Genomic DNA, 18,870 nt, shown 5'->3' with positions numbered 1-18,870 from the left:
ACTGGTTTATACTGGGATGGACTGGGAGTGGGTTTGGGGTCACTGGTTTATACTGGGATGGACTGGGAGTGGGTTTGGGGTCACTGGTTTATACTGGTTTAAACTGGTTTTGGGGTTTCTGGGCGTGGTTTAACCTTTGCCCCTCCCCCCACAGGTAAACGGACCACGCCCCTCATCAGGCCACGCCCCCTTCCCTTATATAGATCGACAACAAGGGCGGGGCAAACTGGGCGGGGCCTGGGGGTTACTGGGTTGTACTGGGAGTGGGAGGGGCCAACGCGGCTCTGACCCCGCCCACTGCGCCGATATGCAAATTTATGTAAATGAGATCAGAAATAAACGCGAATGACGTCACTGACCACGGGGACTGGGAGTTACTGGTTTGTACTGGGAGGGGCCTGGGCGTGGCTCTGACCCCGCCCACCTCACTGACGCGCCAGCCTTATGTAAATTAATGCAAATGAGAGGCGAAATAAACGCGGGTGACGTCATTTGTACGCCGAGGAGCAAAGCGGCGCCGCGGGGCATGACGGGATACACCGAGGCGCAAAGCGGCGCCGCGGGGCATGACGGGATACACCGAGGCGCAAAACGCCGCAGGGCATGACGGGATACACCGAGGCGCAAAGCGGCGCGGGGCATGACGGGATACACCGAGGCGCAAAGCGGCGCGGAGAATGACGGGATACACCGAGGCGCAAAGCGGCGCGGGGCATGACGGGATACACCGAGGCACAAAGCGGCACCGCGGGGCATGACGGGATACACCGAGGCGCAAAGCGACGCGGGGCATGACGGGATACACCGAGGCGCAAAGCGGCGCCGCGGGGAATGACCGGACACACCGAGGCGCAAAGCGGCGCGGGGCATGACGGGATACCTGCAGTTCCTCTCCTAGAGGAAGGCTCAGCCTGGGACTCATTCCTCTCTCTTCCAAGACACCACTTTAGAAAACTGCAGGATTCCAACCTAACCCTTCCTCCAACACAGAGGCCGGAAGAAAAGATTCAGAATTTCTATCCACCCCCATAGGTTCAGCCATACAGCTGTGGCAAAATGCATCTCTTCTCTGCAGTCTTCTCACGTAAGATTTGTTTCTTTAATAAACCTTTCCTCGCAGGAGCAGTCTTACATCAGTAGGAGATTTGTAATGTTTTAAGTAAATTTATAAACCAAGGGTTTGTAGTTGCACATACAGCAGAGATTCCAGAGGACAGCAGAGCAGACCAAATGCGGCCAGACTGGTGTTTTAAAACTGAGGTCATTGACTGATCCCTGTGATCCACAATCCCAACACCAGGCCACACCTGGTGTTCTTGCCTCTAGAGAAAAGCACACAACCTATTATCTCTGCTGAGCTCATTTGATACCATTTAATACGTATTTATCACACACTCACAAAATGGCAAGTGTGGTTGCATCACTACCACAAAATGTTCTTGGGGATTTACTCAATCATTGATGATTACAGAAATGGTAAGAAGAGAGGCCAAACAATAGGGGGAAAAGGTGGATTTGCCCTACACAGCATCCAAATTCTTAACAACAGGATGGACTTTGCCACTTATTGCTAATGCTAACTCACATAGAAGGAGTTAGAAGTTTGATCTGCAAGACAGTTCACACAAGGCCACAAAAGAAAACAAGCACTTTACATGTTGAATTTCACCCCTGTTTATGAGGTTTTCTCATGATATTTAACTTCAAGTATCAAACACAAATTTTCAAACATACTGGTGAACATCCCTCAGTCCAGAGTCTGTGCCTATTTCTTGCTCTAAGTTAGATGAGCAAACAGATAAAATTGTATCAGCTCCTTTGAACCGACCAATTTCAATTCAATTGTGGTTACAGCATTTCAACGGCGAACAAAAAGCATGCACAGCTGAGTTTCAGAAAATATAAACACTCCACAAAGCAACATTTTCAACTCCAAGAGTGTTTAGTATGACACACTTAACTACCTCCAGTACCTAAGAGATCTGTATTGAAAAATCTGAGACGTGTTACTAATTTTAAGTGGACACTAAAAAACCAAACCCAAACATTAACATGCCACATGTCCTGGCTCTGTTAGCACTGCATTGGCCATAAACACACAATAATTTTGATTCCAAAGATTTCTCAAGGTTTCCTGGGTTTTTGTTGTTCCTACAAGTATCCCAGCTTGTTTTTACTCACTGTACCAGTCTCAGGTTGTAAACACAAGTGGGCTGTGACTCTCCCATGAGCAAGTTTTTTCATGTATTTGCAAAACTGACCGCACGAACGTGGTTACAGCTGCTCACATGCTCTACTGCCTACACACACTGAAATGCCAAACAATTAAGGAAGGCTCCAATGAATTCTCAAGATTTGGGATGTTTTTTAAGAGCTATTTCAAAAAATAACTAAAACCAATATTTGTTGATGCATTTACTACCACGTAATTGTACTAGAGCCCGTTGAAGAGACAAATTTGAGGGGTTTTTTTTAATGCCTTAACTTCATACTTGTACAGCAATCTAAACTGAAAAGCATCAAAATATACCATGTGGAATCACTAGTGCGACAACCAAGCCAAAAACAATCTCTGCTATCAATCTTCAGCAGCCAGCTCCCACTTTTTTACCCTGTTTTAGAAACCATTTCTTCTTACAGAGTCACTGCCAGGCCCTCACTTTGAGTCTACTGTGTTTGACAGATCAGCTACAACATTTTTCTTCTGTAAAACAACAGAACTTAGACCAGATTTTACTCAGCCACAGACTCTGCAAGCTCAGGTGTCGTTGCTTTACACTCACTGTGTCAGGTTCTCCTACCACCAAGCCCGAAGGTGCCACAGTGAAGGAGCTCTGGAACTTGCTGCTCTGATGAAGGCACTTGGTCCAACTGCAGAGTTTCCACTCTGTCTAACTGAAACCTTGACTGATGCCAGCTGCGCCTCATTTGTTCCATCACCAGGTTTTCCTGAAGAGCAGCACTCACCCTCCAAATTTTAGCCCTGTAGGGGACAAAATTAAATTATATAAAAATATACAATGAACATCTATATTATTTATAAACTGAAGCATTTATGATTTATTTAGTGAAACTGTAAAGTTTAGCCCTCTAGGGGCTAAAATTAAGGGGACAACAAGTAGAAAGACAAGAGAAGCACAGTCTGTCCAAGAAATAAAAATAACTCAAGGCCCATCAGGAGTTTGAAAGTTTCCCTCAAATAGTAAAGATCACACAAGCAAAACAGAAGTCTCCAAAGTATCTAACAGAATCATTTTGTAGAGATTACATCAGTACATCCACCATTTAATTAATTCATTAACAGGTGCTAAAACCCCTCCTTTATCTGTCCAAAGACCAATCGTGCACAGAAAAGAGGAACATATGGAAATGAAATAGAGTCTTGCAACAGGCAGGCATGTGGGAGACAGACCTTTTGGGGATCCCGAAGGTGGCAGCACAATTACTAAATTACCTAAGCAAGAGTCAGCCGCCAAAAACTCCTGGGGAAGCACCACGGCCCAGAGCTGCCCCTGCCAGTGTCACATGGGACAGCTGCAGCTTGTTTGGAGGAATACCCAAAGGTGATCCACCCAGAAGGAAAGGGATCCTGCTTTAAGAGAAGTCTCTAGTTCTTAAAGGATTGCTGAAAGTAAGAGTACATTTATTTGTATGTTTTACGCTTAATACTTGCTTGAATACCCCTCCAAAAATGTTGTTAATCTGATAACTAAGAACGTGCCATTAAAAAAAATGGCATGTTTTTGTCTCTTTCTTTCAAAAGTAAAATATTCCTTGTTGTTTAATGGAAAAGCAGGCTCCTCTCCAAACACATCCTGTGAGGCCTTTTCCAGTGAAGCAGTGTGCATAATGATAAATGAAAAAGGGAAAGGTTCTTGCAAGTATTTTTATCTGTAGTATGCAGGGGTTGATCTGTTACACCCAAAAATTATTTTCAACTTAAACAATTCACCTTTGCCAAATCCCTAACTCACTCTAAAACTCTAATAGGTACACACAACATTTCTTGTGAATAAGTTTGCAACAAATCCTACAAGTTCACCCTCAGGAAAGGTGGCAAACACCCCAAGGGAGTATACAACACACAATATACACTCCTTGGAAGCGGAGGGAGTGAGATTTGTCCTTCCTCCTTGTCTTGGTTTGGGAAGACAGGTATCTGCCAGGTAAAATTACAATCAGAGGCTCTTTGGCAAAGATTTGGGAAATAGGAATAGCAGTTCTCTACTAGTATGTAATACAAAGCAAACAAACACAAAATACTCCCCCCCCACCAAACAACTACAGCGTTAATGACAAACGACAACAGTACCAAGAACCTCGAGGGCTTTGTTTCACAAAACCCAGGGCAGTTTGGTTTCGCTGTCCCTGCAGGATCCTCACAGCACCAAGCTGGAACAGTGGAAAAGTCCCGGGCTGGTCGCTGGGATGGCAGGGTGTCCCGGCAGGCAGGGGCAGGATGTCCCGGCAGCGCAGGGGGTGCAGGGTCACGCTGCAGCAAGAGGAGCAGCGCCGAAGGAGCCGAAGGCGAGGCAGGGCCTGGACCAGCTCCCGCAGGTGGCCGGGAAAACTCAGGATTCAGGCTGAACTGGTGATAGTAGATTTCCCAGGACTGGATCCCTTTGGCCACAGTGAAACTCCTCCAGCCAGCAACAGCCGTTCTCTGCTCGGCGTGCTCTGCGGCGGCTGAGATCCTCGAGGAGCGGCAGACACACGTCTCCCCGAACGCCGGAGAAAGAAAAGCACGCAGCTGCCTCAAGCTTTGTCTTTTACCGGCGTTATCTCCCCCTTCCACCTTTGTCCACCTCTTTGTTTCGGTTAAGTAAACCTTTGTTTCCCGATGTTGTCCTGCCACACGTACAGATGTTACCCCAGCACCACGGGGATCAGCTGGATGAAGGGGGATGAAATCCGGGATCATTCCCAACAGTGACGGCGCCTTCCCCCCCCGGGCCAGGATCGAGGCGCTGCCGGAGGAGCGGGAGCAGCACCGGTGCCGGGTGGAGCATCCCGGAATGCCGGAGCCCGGCATCTTCTCCTGGGCCGAGGCAGGGAATGTGGAATGTGGTTAACTGGGAGTTTGGGAATGTGGCGCAGTGGGATGGAGGTTCCCCTGCCCCTCCTCACCATTCCGTGCTGCCCAGAGCCGGAATCCAGCAGGAATCTCACCCTGGTGGTCGCTGTGTCCGTCATCGCTGCCATCGTGGTCATTCTCCTCATCGGATTCAGCGTCTGGAAGCTCCAATCCGGTTCTGCCCAAACCCATCCTGGGGGCTCACCCTGTTCTTCCCCCCCTCCCAAGACTCCTGGAAATCCCCCCATGACCCCACCAGTCCGCCCCCAAATCCTCCTGGGTCCCCCCTAAGCCCCTCACGGGGATTCCTGGGATTGTCCCCATGTCCCCTCCTCCAGGACTCTGGGGTTCCACCCTGACCTGTCTGTGCCCCCCTGGTTTCTTCCACAGCCCCCCCATGATAGTGGGGGCAGGGGCCGAGTGCTGGTGTGCCCCTGCCTGCAGCAGATCCAGGGGTGAGGGAGTTCAGGGGAGCCCTTAGTATTTTGGGTCCCCTGGGAATTGGGGTGACCCTCGGGGTCCCCCAGGATCTCCCTGAACACGCTGACGCTGCCCAGTGAGAAGGTTCAGACCCGGCACGGGGTCCCAGCTCTGTCACCTGCCCTGCCCAGGTACCCCCCAGCTCCTCCCTGGGAACCGCCAATCTCCCCGTGACACCCCAACCTCCCCAGGAACCCCAAAAACATCCCTGGGACCCTCCAAAAACTCCCCAAGATTGCAAACGCCCCGTACGAACCCCCTAAACCCTCTCAGGACATCAAAATTCCCATGGGACCTCCCAACACGCCCCCAAGCCCCCTTGAGAAGGTTTATACTTGGCACGGGGTCCTCATCACCACCATCGGCATCACCCAGGTAGCCCCAGACCCCCCCGGGACCCCCAAACCCTCCCGGGACCCCCAACCCCCCCATGGGGGCTCCACTACCGGAATCAACGGGAGTGGTGTCGCCCTGTCAAGGGGAGTTAAAGCGGCGCCTGACTGTCGGGGGTTCTTAAAGCCGTGATGGTGGGGAGACCCCCAAAAATCCACCCTGGGGGGCACTCTCCCATTTGCTGCACTCGAGGGAGCCCCAGACAATGACGGCTCCTGGGCTGAGCCCCCCACTCAGCCGGGGCTGTGGAGGGAACTGTGGGCGCTGGGACAGGGCTTGGGAGTCCTGGGGTTTACTGGGGGACCCCTACTGGGAACTCCCTTCCCGCTGTCCCACCTCCCCCTATCCCCCCCCCCTCACCCCTTTCCCATTGTTCCCCCAAACCTCCGCTGCCCCCGGCTCGGTTTGGGGGTGACCCACCCCTTTCCCACCGTGTCCCGGCCCGGCCCCGCTCACCCGAGAGCTCCCGGCCCGCGGCCGCACGGACGGAGGAGGAGGAGGAGGAGGAGGAGGGACAGAGAAGGAGGAAGAGGAGGGATGGAGGAGCTGGAGCCGGCAGAGGAGGCACTGCGTGACTTCAGTGCTCTCTGGATCTGCAGCTCCTTCGCCCCGGGACCATCGCCCCCGTATCCTGCGGGTGACCGGGGAGGGGGAGCGCGCCCCAAATATCCTGGGCGGTTTTTTTGAAGTGGGGAGGGATGTTTGGAGCTCACAGAAAATATATTTATGGCTCCCGGGGCTTTTTTCTGTCGGGGCCGGGCAGCTTGATGTTTGGATCTGGCAGGGCTCCAGAGCTGAGGCGCAGATGCCCCTCAAGGGGACATGGGGGGTCCCCGGGAGGTGTTTTTGGGGGGTCCCGGTGGCGGTGCCGGCAGAGCCCCGGCGGGAGGCGGGTCCCCCCGCGGTGGGGTTGGGCTTCCTTAAGTTGGTGCGTGTCTCTTTGGTGCTGACCCTGCCCGCCAGCTAAACCCTGCGGGCCCCATAGAACCAAAGGTGCCCTGGGAGCCTGCAGGGCCTTGTGGAGCCAGGGGACCGCAGTGACACTGTGGATCTCCTCTCTGCACAACTGTTTTTCAAACTGCAATATCAGTAATTGCTGCCACGCCATAGGCTTAAATAATCCACTCTGTTCACTATTGTTTCAAAGGATGACTTTGATTTCTCCTTGACAATCTGCATCAATTCCTTCTCCCATGACATCAACGCTTTTCAAGGCCAAGCTCCAGTGAGCAGTTCTCAAACCTCCAGTGTCCTGGAGAAATCTGAGTTCCTATTCCTGTATTGATAACTCTCATTTGCTTCTGATTTGTCCTAATTAATTCTAATGCATGAAGGTCCAGCCCTGCAGCCTCTGGGGTGGCCCTGTCAGGGGCCATCACACCCAGAACAATTTCCCCAGAAGTCAAAGTCTCACTGTGCACGGTTGTATTCGCAAATTGGGCGCAGCTGTGCACATCCAAGGGTTTCCATTTCCCCACTGGGTCCATTGTTAAGGGTATGGAGAACATCTGTGGGATGGGTTCTCCATCAGGACAGGTTCCCATCTCCTCATTTTTTCACCTGCTCCTTCAACTGCCCCTTTGTCTGTTTGATGATCCTGCAGCTTGTGAATAGTCTGGTACATGAAAACACCAGCAGTCCAAATCACTGTATTTTCACAGTAACAGACAAAGCATTCCACACCACAGTATCAGCAAACCGCATAAAAATCGCCAATTTCATCCCTTCCTCCTTTATTCCTTGCAAGCAGTCTCACAAAGTTTAGCACTGACATTTGAGTCGTGGCCAATGCTTTTCTGTAGGGTATTTAGTGTCACATCCCTGAGCAGCCAAAGGTGGCAAATCAGTATTGTCAGCATTACTGCACATTATTATTATTGTTTCACATATAAAGATAGAGATATAGATAGAAACATAGATTTAGACATAGTGTAACACGAGGCTGGTGGGTTGGAGACAGACACACCACACAGTATCTTGTTGAGTTCTGACCAACAGCCACAATTTATTGTTCCAAGCTCCCTTTTATGGTGAGTTTGCATTTCCCGGGCTTGGAAAGCCAGCTGGTTGGGAATCTCTGCACTGCCCACATCTCTGGCCAGGGGTGTGTCTGCAGCCAGGGCTTGGCTGGGCTTGGCTGAGCTCTTTGTTCCCCCGGGGACTTCTAGAACAAGCCAGGTCAGCCCAGTTGGGTCTGTTATGATCAGACTCATTGTGCCCAGCTGTGAACCAGCTGGACCCTGCTACATCTCCTGCCTTTGCTTTTATTAAAATGCAGATTGTTTTCCGTTATCCCATTTGCAAGGGCCCTTTTGCAGACAGGGTAACACAAGACAGCATGGGTTTAATTTGAAGGAGGTTTTGACAAACTTAATTCTGCTCAGCCAGTGATGTGTCCCATGTACCACTGGAGCTGCAGCACTCACTCCCAGGAGCTGTCAGGCGAGATCACAATCTTCCGGGCTGGCATGTTACAGGTTAACTGCTTATGGTTCCAAACTACAACTTAACACTAAAACAAGAAAACGTTCAACTTTTAAAACCCTGAGAAAAACCAATTAACAGAATTAACAAGATTAACAATTAACAGAAAAACAATTTGTAAACAGAAAAAACCACTCTGTAAACAGAAAACCAGTTTGTAAACAAACAGAATCCTTAAATGCACCGTCACTCTAAGAGTCCCAGCTCTCCACGAGGTCGGTGAACAAGCTGTTTCCAGCACTGTTCCACACACGGCTCCACACCGTCTGTGGAGGGGCCACCAGGAGAATGCTGCTGGTGGTCTTGGACAGGACGTAAGGTAGGACAGACACGTCGGGCAGGTGCCCAAAGCGTTCCAGTGTCCTTGCAAAGCACTTTGCAAGGCTGTACTGTTAGCAAAACACCATTAGAATTGCTCTTGTGTCACGGAGACAAGACAACTTTTGAAGCATCCGTAGCATTCAACTGTAAACACCTGCGACAACATTTGATAATTAACTGTGCAGTTAGTTCAAAGACAGTGGGTGCCGTCTTTTTTGCTTGATGAGGTGGAAGCATTCATTCTGGAATGTGCAAAGGATCAGGCCAGCGTGGATTCCACTGCCCAATAACACCAGTAGGATGAAAACTAACAATGAGAATAAACACAGTGATCCACACCTCTGGGCATATCCGGTGGACTTGTCTGTTGGTGATAGCTTGCTCTGCTGTTTCAACAGCAGCTTTTGCCTCTAGGATTAATTTTCTGGGGGAAGTTAATTCAGAGTCACCCTTTAGGAGGTCAAATAAAGGTGCTAGTTGAGAGTCAGTCAGTCCTAGGTAAGGTCTGACCCAGTTGATGGTACCCAAGAGTTTTTGTGCATCGTTTAGAGTTAGAATTTTGGTTGGAAATGGAATTGTTTGTGGCTGTATGGTCTGGTTCATTATTTTGAGTCCCCAATATTTCCAGGGTGGTTGCTGCTGCACTTTCTCTGGTGCTACTTGCAGCCCAAGTGGTCTGAACGCTTGCAACAGGCTTGGCTGAATCAGTGAGAGTTCTTTTCTGGTTTGGGTTGCAATCAAAATGTCATCCAGGCCATGGTAACAGTATGCCCCTGGCAACTGTTCTCTCACTGATCAGAGTACCTGAGCAACACCCCACTGACACACTGTGGGGCTGTTTCCCACGCCTTGGGAAAGTTCTTTCCATTGGTAACGTTGCACTGGTGCAGTGTTATTAATAGAAGGCACGGTCAAGGCAAACTTTGGGGTATCATCTGGGGGTAATGGAAGAGTGAAAAAACAGCCCTTTAAGTCCACAATCAGGATGTCCCAGGAGGCAGGCAGCATTGTGGGACATCGATGGCACACCAGGCTGCAATGTGCCCATTCTCTCCATCATGGAATTGGTTTTTCTCAGGTCATGGAGTAACCTCCACTTAGCAGATTTCTTTTTTATAACAAATACTGGGGTGTTCCAAGGGCTCATAGATGGCTCTATGTGTCCTTGAGCCAGTTGTTCCTGTACCAGGGTTTTTAGGGCATCTAAGTCTCTCCTTTTCAAGAGACCACTGTGGTACCCACTCAGGCTGAGTAGTGAGCCATTTCAGAGCCAGTGTGGGGTACTTTACACCCTCTAATACAGTGGCCCCTGTCAAAAATCTGTTCCCACCTCAGCCCACTCCAGAGCCAGAGAACTCTAGGGAAGGGCTTCCCATCCGGGAATTTCGGATAGGACTGATTCCTCACCTTTAGATTTAAAAAGTGTCATTTTGTGCTGATCCGGCCAAGCTATGCCAATTTTGTTTTCGCAGTGGGCAGGCTCAGCACCAAGGACACAGACACCACCTGAAGGAATCAGTGAAATTTACTACAGTTCAAAGCAGCAAAGGAGCACAGAAGGAGCAGCTCAGCAATGCAGCCAGCCGTCACTACCACGGATTGCCCGCAGTGATTGAGAAAGATCCATCACCAGTTACCCTCAGCCTTTCCCATCACCCACACCCACACAGCAGCTGGGGAAGCTGTCACAGCCAAGGACTGCAGAGCCTCTCCCGGACACTGGGAATTCCTGCAGCTGCCTCCAGCCACAGCTGAGGCTCCAGCCTGGCTGGGAGAGGGCCCAGCTCTGACAGTGCTGAATAAACACACTGACAGCACTTCTGGAGTGGGAACTTCTGGATTCATCCTCCTCTTGGGTTCCTCCCAAAGCCTGGCCAAGGCCAAGGAGGAACCAAGGGAGGTGACTTTGACCATCCAGCCCCAAACGAGGCCAGATGTCAGATTTCATGGCCTTGTCTGGCTTCTAAATACAGAAAAGTCAATACATGTTTTACTAATGAGTGGATACATTAAACACAACGCTAATGATCATGCATATTTCCATAATGAGCAGATACAAAGATAACCTTTGGCTGGAAGGTCCATCCAGAGGCCACCTTTGGCTCAGGGCCGCTTGTTCAGGCCTCACTCAGGCCTCCTGTCCCGGCCTTGACGCTTCAGGGACATGGTTGAGTGCTGGGCTTGGCACTGCTGGGTGACTGGCTGGACTGGATGAGCTCAGAGGTCTTTTCCAACAGAAACGATTCTCTAATTCCAGGATTCTATCAGCTGGATTCAGCTAGATCCATGTTAGCAGCATTCATTTGCTCAGAAAGTTTTCTCTTGCTCAGCTCCTGTGGTCTAAGGCTTCAGTTCCTTCAGCTCCCGGTGCTAAGCTGCTCATGCTGAGACAACTCAGAGAGAAGAATACAGTTCATCTAATTCCTTCTGGAACACAGACAGGGTAGGGTGTGCAAACAGGAGCATTGTTTGGTGTCCCCTCCTCTCTGCCCTTCACGCCTTTCAGCGCTTAGAAACAGCCGAGAGCTTTCTCCAAGAGTGCAATGAAGCAGCTGTTCCTGCTCCCAGGTCCGGCTCTCTCCAGTCTCTGACCTTGCCTGCTTTTGCCCCTCTTGCTGTGCCCTCTGTTCCCCCGGGGCTCGGTGGCTGCTGCCCAGGACTGTGGAAGTGGCACAGATCCAGGGGTCGAGACCCTCCTCTCTCTGCCCTTGCAGCTGCCTGCTCACAGCAGCCTTTTCCATCTGGAAGCTCCACGTGGAGAGGGAGTCCTCACCTCTGTTCCTTGCACAACCCCCAGGAGCCCAGGGCTGCCATCTCAAGTCCCTGCGGGCCCTGAGGGCACCCGGGTGCCTCAGGCTGCTGTGACACCACTGCCCACGGGAGGGAACAGTGGCGGGGGCTGTGCTCAAAGTCAGCTCCATGTGCTGCTGCTGCTGCTGCTGCTGCTGCTGTGGGGGTCGTTTGTCCAGCCCTGCCCCAGACTGAGGGATCGGATCCAGGCCCTGCTGCTGCTCCCTGGGGATCAGGCACAGTTTGGTTGTCGCCGTCAGGGCCAGCAGAAGCCGTGGCCGGAGCAGCGGGTGCTGACAGTGCCCCAGGGCCCGGGGCCGGAGGTGTTCCTGTGCTGGGGGCTGGCCGGAGCTGCCCCTTGTTCTCCCTCTGCCTCCCGCAGAGCTGGGCCGGGCACAAGTGGGGCAGCACAGCAAACAGGGAGCCTGCCAGTCTCTTCCAGCCCTGTCTGCTCAGAGTTTGGGCCTTGGAGCTGCAGGTGGACACAGGCAGCTGCTCCTGCTCCCTCTGTGTGTCCCCGTGTTCAGCAGTGCTGCTCCATCAGTCTGTGCCCAGCAACGGGGAAAAGCCTCAGCCCTGCAGGGCCAGTGGGAAGGGAGCTGCTCCATAAAGGAACAGGGAGCAAAGGAAACACATTCTTTAGGATGTGTTTTCTGTTTAAAAAAAAAAAAAGGAAGAAAAAAAAGAGAAAAGAGAAAACCGGAAAAAATACAAAAGATGAAAACTGCCCCAAAACCGTGTAGTTAAAAGTCTTCCATAAGTGTGGATTAAAAAGATGTAAGTGATGTTTTGAAATGAGAAGTCAGTTACTTTGTAAATGTGCTCATGGCAAGGATTCAACAGCTGCATTCTTTTGCAGATTTTGGAATTATTTTCTAATATGAAGTAAATTTAAACTTAAAGCAATAGGAAATTGAAAGATGGATTGTGCACGACTGCATCTTGAGTGTAAAACTTTGGCAGTTTGAAACTTGGAGCAAAAGTGTTGCAAATGAAAGTTTTAAATCCCAATGGATTGTGTGACAGCAGTTTTTCCTATACTATGTGTAGCAGCCCAAGGATTTCATCAGTGGGGTGGTGGGTGCTTTTAGCTTTGTCCTGTGCCACTCTGGGATGTCATGAAACAGGACTTCACCTGCCACCAGCCCGCGTTTCCCTCTGCCACCCCAGCTCTGTGGACCTTGTGTCCCCCAAAGCAGACACAAAGTTTTCCTGCTGCTCTCCCTTTGCACAAATCCACAGAGAGCTGGGATTGTTCCAAGTCTTGTCTCTCCATTGTGCCATATTCCTAAAGAACCAGCATCCCATCGCGATGAATACAGCGAGTTACACTGATGGTTGTCAGCTCCATTTCCTGCCTAGAAATCCTGAAACTGCTTCTAAATGCTGCTCTCCTCAGCTCTTAGACACCTACTCACACAAAGCTGGGAAAAAAATCCCCTGGCTTCCAGCTTACAAGTGAGCCAAAGTTAGAGCTCTGTGGAAAATCTCTATCCATCCCTATCCTTTTAATACATCTGTATGTGGGGTGTGCATGGATGTGTCTTGTATAGAAAGGAAGGAGTGCACAAGGACCGTGCCTGACACTTTCCCTCTCTGTGTTCATTCCATACCCATGGGTACAAAGACATTATGGAAACCCTGGCGCAGACAGAGCCTTCTGTGCATGGATACAGAGACATCCAAGAGCCCCTTGGTCATCCTGCTGGAAGGACGACAAAAAGGGAGTGGGAACTCAGCAGTGAGGAGAGCTGAGGGCTGGAGAGCAGCTCTGAATGACACTAAAATGTCTCTGGGCCTCTGAGACATTGCTACTCTTCAGCCAGTGAAAGTCACTAAGCCTGGGACTCAGTCTTCCTCATGCTGAGGGGCACCAAGGAAGGCAACAGTGTGATGGAGACTGGCATGGGCTGGGAACTCACTGGGGAAAAATAGAGAGCATTGTGAAGGAAAAGGCAGGTGGAGTACAGAACTGTTCAGAGAAGAGCTGAGCTACAGCTTGAGCAAGCTTAAAAATGTCATTTGGGGCCATCCCAGATTGATTTCATTTCAGAAGGTATTGAAGAAGTTTATTTTTTGGGCGGTATCATGTTTTCTCTTGGAGATGTACACTCTGCAAACTTGAGCCGCATTGCCAAAATGCTCAAGGCAAGTCTCTGCTGCAGGGCACACCGTTTCTTCTTTGGCTGATTCCGGCCCGGTGCTGAGCCCAGCAGAGCCCTGGCAGAGCCCAGAGCAGCCTCAGCACCCGCAGAGCCCGGCTGCAAGGACAGAAACCAGAAACCGCCCGTCAGCTGAAGGCTCCTGTGCCCTTGTCCCAGCCGCCCGCGGTGCCCAGGCCACGCTGGCCGTGCTCAGGGCTGGGCCCAAAGCTGCCCATCACTGCTGGCAGGACGTGTGCCCAGCCTGCAGCCAGCCACGGCGCATCCAGCCCTCAGCAGCTGCCCAGAGCAAGATGCTCCTGTGCTGGCTGCCATCTCCCAAAAGCTCTTACCCCACCCGTGCCAAGAAGACGGGGACCCACCTCACGCCATCCGCCGCGGGAAGAAAAGCTGCTCCCAAACCACGTCCTCAGCCTTCTCCAAGGGCGCGGCCCATCCACGCCACAGATGGTCCCAAGCACTTCCCAATCCAGACTGGACACCACCTAGAACACTTCCTTTAGAAAAACAAACAACAAATTAACAGACAAAAAGGGGAAACAAGGGAAAAGTTAAAAGATGTGATCTCTGTCAGGGACTTGAGGAAGGGCCAATTCTGACATGCTTGGGAAAAACCCACCCACCAGTGAGGGAAGCCCATGCTTTCACTCTTCCCCCCTGCACTGCCCCCCAAAATAATGGTGATCCCAAAGCAAACAAGGGCAGTGGAGCAGCCCAAGCCCTTCCTTGCCTGCAAAGCAAAGCAGCCCATGGACAGGCTCTGGAGTCCCACCTCTGCTCCCACCTGGGGGGTTTGTTTGTGTCGGGCTGGCTGCCCCAGCCCCAGCCCAGGGCACGGTGGGTGGTGGGGGCTGTTGGCAGGGCCAGGAGCCAACTCCCATTTCGTAACCACCCCAGCCTGTGCCCCCAGCCCTGCCAAAAAGCAGCTTGGCAGCCCACTGAACAATCAGTTGGACCTGCCCCAGCAAAGGGAGGAACCTGTGGTTCCTGGACAGGCCGTGCAATGCCCAAATCTGGGAGCATCCCCCTGTGCGTGGACTCATCTGCAAATTGGCTGTGGAGCCTGGCTTTGAAGAAGGTGCCAGAATCGAAGTCAGTCATCTTCAGCTTTGTGGTGGCCAGGTCCCAGAAGAGGTTTTCATCCTGGATGTTGTCCTTGCTGTCTCCAGCAGCAGCAGCCCCACCTTGTCCAGCTTCTCCAGGGGCTCCTTCTTGTTCCCTGGGGGTGAGACCAGGCTCTCAGGGCTCTGCCCAGGGCCCCAGCTGTCAGTGAACCAGGACAAGCAAAACCAGCCTGGATGGCAGCCACCAGTGCTGGGCAGAGCAGCTCGGCTCCAGCATGAGGGCTGCCTGTGCCCATCCCATGAGCCCTGCGCAGTGACACAGGCAGGACAAAAAGTCTGGGTTGCTCTGCTTCTGATCGCCGAGGCATGTGTGCAGCTGGAACTCACCAGGGCCCTGCATCAAAGTGTGCCTGTGGCTCTCTCCCTTCTTCTACGGCAGATGAGTATCCTGCATCCAAGGATCACAGAACAGGTCTTCTAATGAGGGCCTGTCCAAGGAGTGCACTGATAAACACCACCTGATCAGATCTTGGCAATCTGGGGAGAGAAACCAGAAGCCACCAGTCAGTTGGAGAAAGCTCCTGTCCCACTATTCCCATGCCCAGGCCATGCTGCATGTGCTCAGAGCGGGGCCCAAACTTTCCCACCAATTCCCTGTTTTGGAGGAGATCAGGAGAGCAGGACATGTGCCACCTCCTCAGCAGCTGCCAAAGCAGGATGCTCACAAGCCAACTGCTGTTTCCCAGCACTGGTATTCCCCCCGTGCCCAGAGATGAGCATCCACCTTGAGAGAGCTGTTGTGGCAGGGAGAGCTGATGGTCCCAGCTGATCTTCTGACCCCTCCTGAAAGGGTGTTCTCCACAGACCATCTGGTGCAGCAGGATGCCCAGGGACCAGATGGTAGCTGGCTCGCCATAGTACCAGCCACAGTGGGTCCATTCCGGGGGGCTGTAGGACGGTGTTCCTATGGAATACAGATGGAGTTCATCAGGGGGATGCTGCTGCTCCCAGAGCCTGGCCCCAGCATCCCTGGGCATGTGGGGGCCGCACCAGTGGCACGGGGGGTGACCTGCTGCTCTCTCACCAGCACCAGTGACTTGTTTACAAACTCAGGGTTGGAAAAAAAGCTACTAGTGTCAGAAGGGGGCAGCGGAAGCCGTGGCAAGGCCTGGCCATGACATCCAAAGGAAAAACCCACTCAGCGCCGGGGAAAAACCATGCCCTCATCCTCCCTGACTGCATTGCCCCAAAAAACATTATGAAGCCAGGGCAAATAAGGCAGGCAGAGCGGCCCAAGCCCATTCTTGCCTGCACACCAAACTGGCTGCTGCACTGCTTCTAGCCCCCGCTTCTCTGCTACTCTCACCCACAGGTGTTTTTGTCGAGCTGCCTGCCCCAACCCCAGCGCCAGACCTGGGCAGAGTGGCTGGCAAAGGCTGCCAGCAGGGCTGGAAGCTGGCCCCCCACACACCCCTGCTCAAAAGCCACTTGGCTGAAGACTCAGTGCTGTGTCTGGCAGCAAAAGGGAGAGTCCCTGCTGCCACACCCAGGCTGGGCCATGAGATGCTGGGACCGGGAGCACCCCCCTGCGTGGGCTCACCTGCAAATTGAGTGTATGCTGTCTTTTGCAGGTAGGTGCCACAGCCAAAGTCAATCAATTTGGCCTGCCCGGTAGCCAGGTCAACCAAGATGTTCTGGGGTTTGATGTCCCTGTGCAGGACCCCGCAGCTGGTGCAGTGCCGCACAGCTTCCAGGACCTGGCGGAACAGCTCCCGCGCCACCTCCTCGGACAGGAACCTCCGTGCCCGAATGAAATGCTGGAGGTCCTGACACCGCTCCGGGCGCTCCAGCACCATCACGATGTCGTTGGAGAGCTCCACCCACTCCAGCAGCTGGACCACACCAGGGAAGCCAGTGGAGACCCTGTCCAGCAGCACGATCTCCAGCGGTGCGCTGGTGCCGTTGGGCTGTGGGAGGACCACGATGCCGTCAGTGGGGCTGAGGCCGTGCCAGGGGTGGGGAAGCGCTCACCCTGCCCGGGATGTTCTGCACCCTCCGCTGGCCCCACGCCCGCTCTCCCTCGAGGCGTCCTGGCGGATTCCACCCTGCCGGGCCTCGGCTCGTCCCCGCCCGGCACGCCCCGGCTTCTCCCGCTGGCCCCCGCTCACTCACCAGCTCTCCCCAGTGCCGGACGCGGTTCCGTGGCACCCTTTTGATGGCCACCTGCAAGGCAAGGGGAGCAGCGGGCTGAGCTCACCGCCCGCCCTGCCCAGCCCCATCCTCTTCCTCCTCCTCCGCCCTTCTCCTCCTCCTCCTGCACCCCCTCCTCCTGCGCCCGCCGCTCACCGGGGCGCCATCCGAAAGCCGCGTCGCCGCGAAGACAGTTCCGAAGCCGCCGCGCCCCAGCAGCGAACCCAGCCGGTACAGCTCCTGGAGGCCCCGCTGCGCCTTCCCTGCCGGTGAGACGCGGCTGTCAGCGCTCGGCCTGGGGCCAGGAACGGCCCCTGAGCGCCCCTCAACCACCCCAGGCCGGGCATCCCCAGGCGTTCGCTCCTGGGAAGGCGACACTGGCGGCTCGGGGCCGGCGGCCGCGCTGGCCAGCGGCGGAGCTCGGGCCGGGGAAGGCGCAGCGCAGGCGGCGGGAGCGGCCGCGCCGCGTGTGTCCGCGGGGCCCGGGAGGGGCCGGGGCCGGGCTCGGAACAGGCGGAGGCAAAGCGCGGCGATACTGTCCCTGGCCCAGGCACCGATCCCCGCCCAGCACCGCCATCGCCAGGACAGCCAGAGGCGGGCGGAGGCGAGAGCGCGGTGGGAGGCCCGGGGGCGGGGACGGGGCAGCCCCGCCCGGGGCCGGGGGCGGGCCGGGGGCATGGCCCGGCCCTGCAGGGGAGAGGGACACTGGGAGAGGAGGGGGACACCGGGACAGGGGGACTGGGAGCGGGTGTGGGACTGCAGGAGAGGGAGTGGAGAAGCAGGAGGGAGTCGCAAGAGGAGGTTTTTTTGCTGCTGCTGCTGCTGCTGCTGCTGCTGCTGCTGCTGCCGCTGCTGCCACTGCAACTGAAGCTCCGGGGCCGTTTTTCCCCGGGGCCGTTTGTCCGTCGCCCGCTCAGCGCCACGCCGAGCCCCGCGCGCCCTGGGGGCAGCCCCTGAGCCTTCCAAACACGGGAACTTTGCCCCGTTGAGCCAAGACCCAGAGCCTTGACTCCTGCACTGTGGCAGAGCAATCCCCTTGGCCGCTGCTGTGCATTGTCCCTGCTGAGGGTCACACACTGTCAGAGAACATTCCTTGAATGCAGAATTCGTACCTGGCCCAAGCACTGCACTTGCGTCTCCAGCATTGCTTTCCAAGAAAAACGGGGGTAGGCAAATTGTGTGTAGCTCATGGTATTTTACAGCGTCTAAAACTTGCCAAATCATGGATCTTAGAGGTGAGATCCGTTTGTAGTTAATGGGATGGAGAAGTAGTGCAAAATGGAAAAGGGGAGCATAGAAATAAATAGAGAAAACCATCTTGGATTGGTTCTTTCCATTTTTGTTTCATTTTTTAAAAGCTGTTTCAGCTTTCCCAGAATCTTCTCCACAGTCCTGTCTGCTCTTTCCAAGAACCCTTCCTGGAGAACGAGCTGCAGCTTCTGTCACTAAATGTCCTACCAACGGCAGCAAGTTTGTGAAGGAAAATAAAAAATGGTTTTACAAATATATTAACGGCAAAAGGAAGGCTGAAAACCGACCTTTGTTCTCTGCTGGATGTGGGAGGGAACTTAGGAACTGCAGATGAGGAGATGGCAGAAGTGCTTAACGCCTTCTTTGCCTCAGTCTTTAGTGGGAATATGGCTTGTCCTCAGGACAGCTGCCCTCCTGGGCTGGTAGATGGTGTCAGGGAATAGAATGGTGCCCCTGTTATCCTGGAGGAGGCAGCCAGAGAACTGCTGAGCCAAATGGATGTTCACAGATCTGTGGGCCCAAGTGGGATCCACCACAGGGTGATGAGGGAGCTGGCAGATGAGCTTGTGAAGCCGCTCTCCATCATCTACCAACAGTCCTGGCTCACTGGTGAGGTTCCGGAGGACCGGAAACTGGCCAATGTGACAGCCATTCACAAAAA

At 53.4% G+C, this 18,870-nt stretch overlaps 1 protein-coding gene across 1 annotated transcript; it reads right to left on the bottom strand.

Moving 5' to 3' along the window:
- Nucleotides 1-15,163: 15,163 nt before the first annotated feature.
- LOC136303923 (serine/threonine-protein kinase pim-1-like) lies at nucleotides 15,164-17,192 on the bottom strand (the record flags this gene model as incomplete). The annotated part of the gene is made up of 5 exons (XM_066207620.1): nucleotides 15,164-15,305; nucleotides 15,553-15,732; nucleotides 16,369-16,735; nucleotides 16,941-16,991; nucleotides 17,115-17,192. Coding segments are annotated over 5 exons (783 nt in total), but the record flags the coding sequence as incomplete, so codon positions are not given.
- Nucleotides 17,193-18,870: the final 1,678 nt, after the last annotated feature.

The sequence above is a fragment of the Chamaea fasciata genome, unplaced genomic scaffold, assembly GCF_029207755.1.
Source record: "Chamaea fasciata isolate MVZ Bird 193981 ecotype frontalis unplaced genomic scaffold, bChaFas1.0.hap1 SCAF_43, whole genome shotgun sequence".
Classification (NCBI taxonomy): domain Eukaryota; kingdom Metazoa; phylum Chordata; class Aves; order Passeriformes; family Sylviidae; genus Chamaea; species Chamaea fasciata.
Note: the sequence above shows the minus strand (reverse complement) of the source record. Positions and strands in the feature narration are given on the sequence as shown.